Source organism: Antrostomus carolinensis, unplaced genomic scaffold (assembly GCF_000700745.2).
Source record: "Antrostomus carolinensis isolate BGI_N321 unplaced genomic scaffold, ASM70074v2 scaffold45026, whole genome shotgun sequence".
In the NCBI taxonomy this organism is placed as follows: domain Eukaryota; kingdom Metazoa; phylum Chordata; class Aves; order Caprimulgiformes; family Caprimulgidae; genus Antrostomus; species Antrostomus carolinensis.
The window spans coordinates 223-5,468 of record NW_010321974.1 but is presented as its reverse complement, the minus strand read 5'-3'; the positions used below and the strand labels follow the sequence as shown (position 1 = coordinate 5,468).

The window sequence follows — 5,246 nt, the reverse complement described above, 5'->3', positions numbered from 1 at the left end:
TGAAAGCACCTGGAGGCACAGCCCTTTGGGTACTCATCTGGATAAAACTTTTGACACTAGAAGTGACAGTAGACTGTGCAACTTGCAAAGTTACAGGTTATTTATTTGCTCATGGTGCATGTTTCCAGTTGGGTATGGCTAATCAAGAGCGTGGTATGCTCCTGACAGCTGTGATACCTCAAGAGTATACTGTTGTGCTTCTCCTGCTCCTCACACAGCAGAAACTAACCCCACACCCTGTAACTAACTGGTCTGTGAGGGTGGGCCATGAAGTTACCTGACTTCACAGTACTGACTTTTGATGCTAGCAGTGCATAAGCTCCTCACATCCTTGGGAAGATAAAGAAATAAAACCATGGACACAGATTTGTGATCCCCTCCATGCAGGCTTTCTTTTGAATGGGCACTTTAACTTGCTTCCTGACTTAAATGCTCCTTAATTAAGAAAAGCTTCCATATTTTTTTTTTTTTGTGGAGATGGAGAGATGCCATCGCTTCAGTTACAATATCCTCATATGGGAAAGAAACAAACATTTCAATACGGACACTCCTACTCCACTTATTTTCAGCCCAGTGAAAATTTTTCTCCTTCCGCTCCAGAGCATTAAATATTTCTATCCCCAGCAGGCAAGACAATGCATCTTGGCAAGTCTCTGTGAAGGGGCAAGAGATGATGAAGCACTTGCAAGTTTCACCTTTTTATAGAGCAGCTGTTCATTGTATGCCAAATACCCACTGACATTTAACTTCATCAGGAAACTTAAAACATTTAAAACACACACACACACAACTTCCTGAATCTCTTTTCCGTGACTCTTTACTTGGTCAAAGAGTGGGAGTACTCACCATACTTTTCATATCAGTAATTAAGTCTTTCCTACCCTCTGTTGCCAAATACAACCAATAAACTTACTTGAAACACACTGGAAGCATTTGATTTTAGTAGACAAACGAGGTATCACTTATCTGAATATAGTATCAAGTAAAAAAATAAAAGCAAAGGGGATATTAAATATAAAAGATAAACTATTAGTTAAAATAGTAACCCTAACAATAACTTAAGGTTTTACACACGCTTAATTCACTGCCTTCAAAAGGCAGCAGCATATAATTACCAGGTTTTCATACTCTAGGTGCATATAGAAGAGTCAGTAAGTCAGCTTTGACGCTCTGCTGTTGTAGCACGGTCTCTCGGTCAGAGTTGATGCAGCATTTCTGAAAGCAGAGCTCTCACTCTTCACAAGAACCAACTCCAGCTCTTGGAAGTCCTGAAGTCTGGCAACATCCTTGTCCTTTTAAAGAACAGACAGAACTACGCATTACTTCTAAACATATCAGGTCTTACATTGTAAATATTTATAAGACTAGCTAAAGGAAGTAAAAACTAAAATTCCAGGGAGGTGACACCCAACAACACAAATAAATAATGAAAGAAAAAAAATCCTACCAGTATACAGCTTTTTTTTCAAAGCAAGTTTGGGTTTTTTTTCTCTCCTTGAACCATACAACTTTGTCTCCTTGAACCTCATTATGATTTGACTGCATTTGTGCATGTCACTTACTTAACTAAGAGTTGTGCCCAAATGAGTTTCTTTGAAATAGCTATTTTTGGAACAGAAGAGCATGTTCATTTGTTAATGGCCTATCTGTAAATTATTCACATGCCAATTTGTGGGTTTTTTGCCCTTACTATTTGTTCTTTTTAGGCAAGCAAATGGTGAAGCAGTACGTGGCAATTATGGTAAAAGCACACTAATAATGCACTGTTTCTGATACATTTTTTAAAAACTCAAGCTGTAATAGTTTCATGTGCTTTAGGAGCTGAAATACTCTGCCTGTTCTGACAAGAACATTTTTAAGTAAGTTGTGATGAAGTTTTAAGAAGGTCCAATATCCTTTTGAACTTGTGAGCTTAAGTCAGTTACTGTTTTTTTAACAGAAGGCCATCCACATTCTGCCAGTCTTTTTATAGAAATACCTTCTCTGATGTCTGCAAAGTGCAAAATCAAATTAATCTCCAATTTAAATTCTTACCTTTCTTACTAGTGTATTAGGTAATTTTCTGATCTTCTCTACTTGTTCTGGATTAACGCCCAATTCACAGCAACTCACTCTGAGCAGATCTTGATAGGTCAGTTCTTGTCTGTCCAGTTCAATTTCAATGAAGTCATTGTCTCTGAGGTTCTGGACTCTCACCTTCAGCACAAGTTCTGATTGAAAAAAAAAAGATTAGAATTTTTTTTCCTCAAAATAAACCCCAAACCTAACACTAAAGTATTTACCATTATCTTTCAAATTCAGGTTTTATAATACAATGCCTGATCCATCCAGTCACAAAATCATGTTGTTACCAAACTACGAGATAATTTGATGCTATGTTGTAAAATTGTATTGTATATTGTAAAATTTGAATTTTTCTCTTGCTTGGACTGATCTTTCCATCAGTTGGTAAAGTATTAGCATGTTTAAAATACAGTATACAGTTACTTAGCAGAGCAGGAAAAAAAGTTCTGGGTACTTCTGGCCAAAGAATTCAACATCTCTGCCTCTGTTCCACATGAGTCTGAAAGCGGAATGATTCTTTATCTTTCACCCAGTAACAAAAATACGGACCAGAATGCAATAGAAGGACAGGAGATTACACTTCATTACCTTGCATGTTATATGGGAAAGTTCCAGTAAAGAAAAAGGGCTGGAAGGTTGGTGCGGGACCAGTAGGTGAAGTGTCAGTTTGCAGAGGTACAGCCTGTTTGGATGCCAGTGGAGAGAACAGAGCTGTGCTGCGAGGCAGCGGGGGCTGGCACACGGGGCCGTTCTCTGCTTCAGCCTCGATGCATTTTGGTGCTGTGACAGTTGCTGACGGGACGGGCAGCTGTTCTGCAGCATCTAGTGCAGGAAAATCATCTTCGCTGTTGCACGACGTAGGTGTGCATACGCTTTCCACCTGAGTCGCTGATGAACAAGGACTAGTTTCGCACTGGCAAGCAGAAGAGATGGAAGCACTTTCATTCTGGGATTCTGCCAAGCTGTCTGGAATGCTTTCTTCAGTGCAATCGTAAGGGAATGGTGGGTTGGCCAAGTAGTTCACAACAACTGGCAAATTTAAATCCTGCACTCCTTGACATTCAGTTTCTTCCTCTATTAATGAAGTTCAAAAATGGGGGGGTAGGGGATGGAGAGAGAAAAAAACCCACCATGTTACTGGCTAGATCTTTCTTATTATGAATAGAGTTTCTTTCCTATTGTGTCTTAAAACTACATCACATTCTGAGGTTATCAAAGAATGATACTAATTTATCATAAGCACGTTAACACCTGGAAGGCAAGAAGCTATAAAATGAAAGAAAAATCTACAAATTTCTGCAATATGTTGTGTTTTTTAAAAGTAAAGTGGGGAAAAAAAATAACGGTTGAAAGATACATAATTTCTAGCAGTGTTATTCCAGCATTTTCAAAGGAACTGACTGACCAGTGGTTCTTTGCTACATCTCATTTTGCAATCCTTTTAATAACGCTGCTGTAAGTAGTTTTATTATGAGCCATGCCAACAAATTAAACTGAGTATGTCTTCGGGTAAGTGAGTATTTGATATAATACACAAGCTAACACTTCTCTTGCTTAAAAGTACTGCAGCAAATGACATTCTTGCCTGACTGAGGATTACAGAACATCTGTACTAATGTCAAAGCAGTTCAGAATGATCTGCTCAATAGCACTACACTCCCAGAATAAAAAACATATAGGAGAAATATAAGTGATGCACGTTTACTCCCCAGGAAACACACAAAAGCTTAACAAACAGAAAAATAAGACAACCATGAACACGAGTTCATTCATGCACACTTGACAGTTTAGATGTTAAAAACAACCCAAGTCATTTGCCACAAACTAAGGCCAAGAGATGAGCACCTCGCCCAAAGAAAATAAAAATGCTCATGCAAAGAACACGCCGTTCCTTCAGTTGTGGCTGTTGTAACCTTAGTCACGATTTAGCTGCAACTTCATTTAAGATAAGTATACACTGTTGATGTAAGGGCATACCATTGTAGAGAGCAATTTAAGTGCAATTAGCAGAAGACAGAACACCAACATTTCCAAAGGTGAGCACTTTAAAACTGTAATCTGGAGCACAGTACCTACCTGCTGATGGAAACAGGCAGCAGGAGTGTTCAAGATTGTTGCATACATCTAACTAGGTTTGCTGTCCATACAAAAAGTGTAAGATGACAGAATTATGGGGCAAAAGTTAATCATACTGCAAGTCACAATATAACAAAATGCTCGGAAGCCACAATTTCTGAAATGCTGCAGTTGTTTTGCGTGGATTTGTAAGATTTCTTATGGTCACACAACAGTCAAACTGTACAACTGTGAAAGCCTGCATCTGCAGCCTGTGTGCTAACTTCTGATTAATGACAGCAAATAGGACGGCAGCAGCACACTTCCCAAAGTATGCTTTGCTCAGATTGAAGACAGCTCTTCAACCTCTTGATGACACAGCTCAAAATAAAAGGCCTTCCTACCCAAAATCCCCAAGTCTATTTGCCCCAGTGTGAATTACAGTTAGAAACAGGAGCTATCTAATGAGATTCAACAGTCCTAGCCAAAGTTTTACTAATCTGCTGCCTCAGATAAAAGCACTAAAAATGCTTTAGTCTTTAGACCAAGAATTTCAGATGACTTTTAAGATGGGAACGGTACCTCCCAAAATCTTTCGGATGCCTGGTTTCGAAGTTAACTCTGCAGCCAGTTCTCCTTTAGTGGTGAGGATGTGCTTATCTGCACCAGCATCCAGCAGGCAGGACACCACTTGAGCATGGTTCCGCTTACAGGCCCAGTGCAAACAGGTCCTGGCGGGAAAAAAGCAGAGGGGTTTCGCTGTCAGCCCCAGATCTATCGCCCCAGCTCCTCCTCCTGTGCTCATCCTAATTCACCTGAGTTGCACGTAGAGTGACAACAACTGGGAATAAAGTTTCCTTCATTGCATTGCTTTTTAAAAGTTAAGATTCTACAGTAAGTTCTGCGGGGGAAGACCCTCTTTTACCTTGCTACAGCACCAAGAGTGACTCTCTACTGCTGCTCTGAAAAGCCGTCGTGCTGGACATGAGCAACTTCAGAAGAGGTCCTCCAGCAAAGCCGCAGTGACAGGTGGAAGGAGGCTGCCCTCCTCCTGTTATGATCCTCTTTAGCAGTAAATCTCAAAGCCTCCCGAGATTAGCATTTCCTTTTTTGTAAATAACAAAACT

At 39.8% G+C, this 5,246-nt stretch overlaps 1 protein-coding gene across 1 annotated transcript; it reads right to left on the bottom strand.

Annotated features, from left to right (window-relative positions):
- Positions 1-1,148: 1,148 nt before the first annotated feature.
- Positions 1,149-4,924, bottom strand: LOC104526598 (ankyrin repeat domain-containing protein 40). Its single transcript, XM_010170103.1, has 4 exons — positions 4,702-4,924; positions 2,653-3,138; positions 2,035-2,210; positions 1,149-1,292 (listed from the first exon to the last, which is right to left on the bottom strand). Exons 1-4 carry the CDS (start codon positions 4,922-4,924, stop codon positions 1,149-1,151), a joined length of 1,029 nt encoding a protein of 342 aa, XP_010168405.1.
- Between the last annotated feature and the right edge of the window lie 322 nt (positions 4,925-5,246).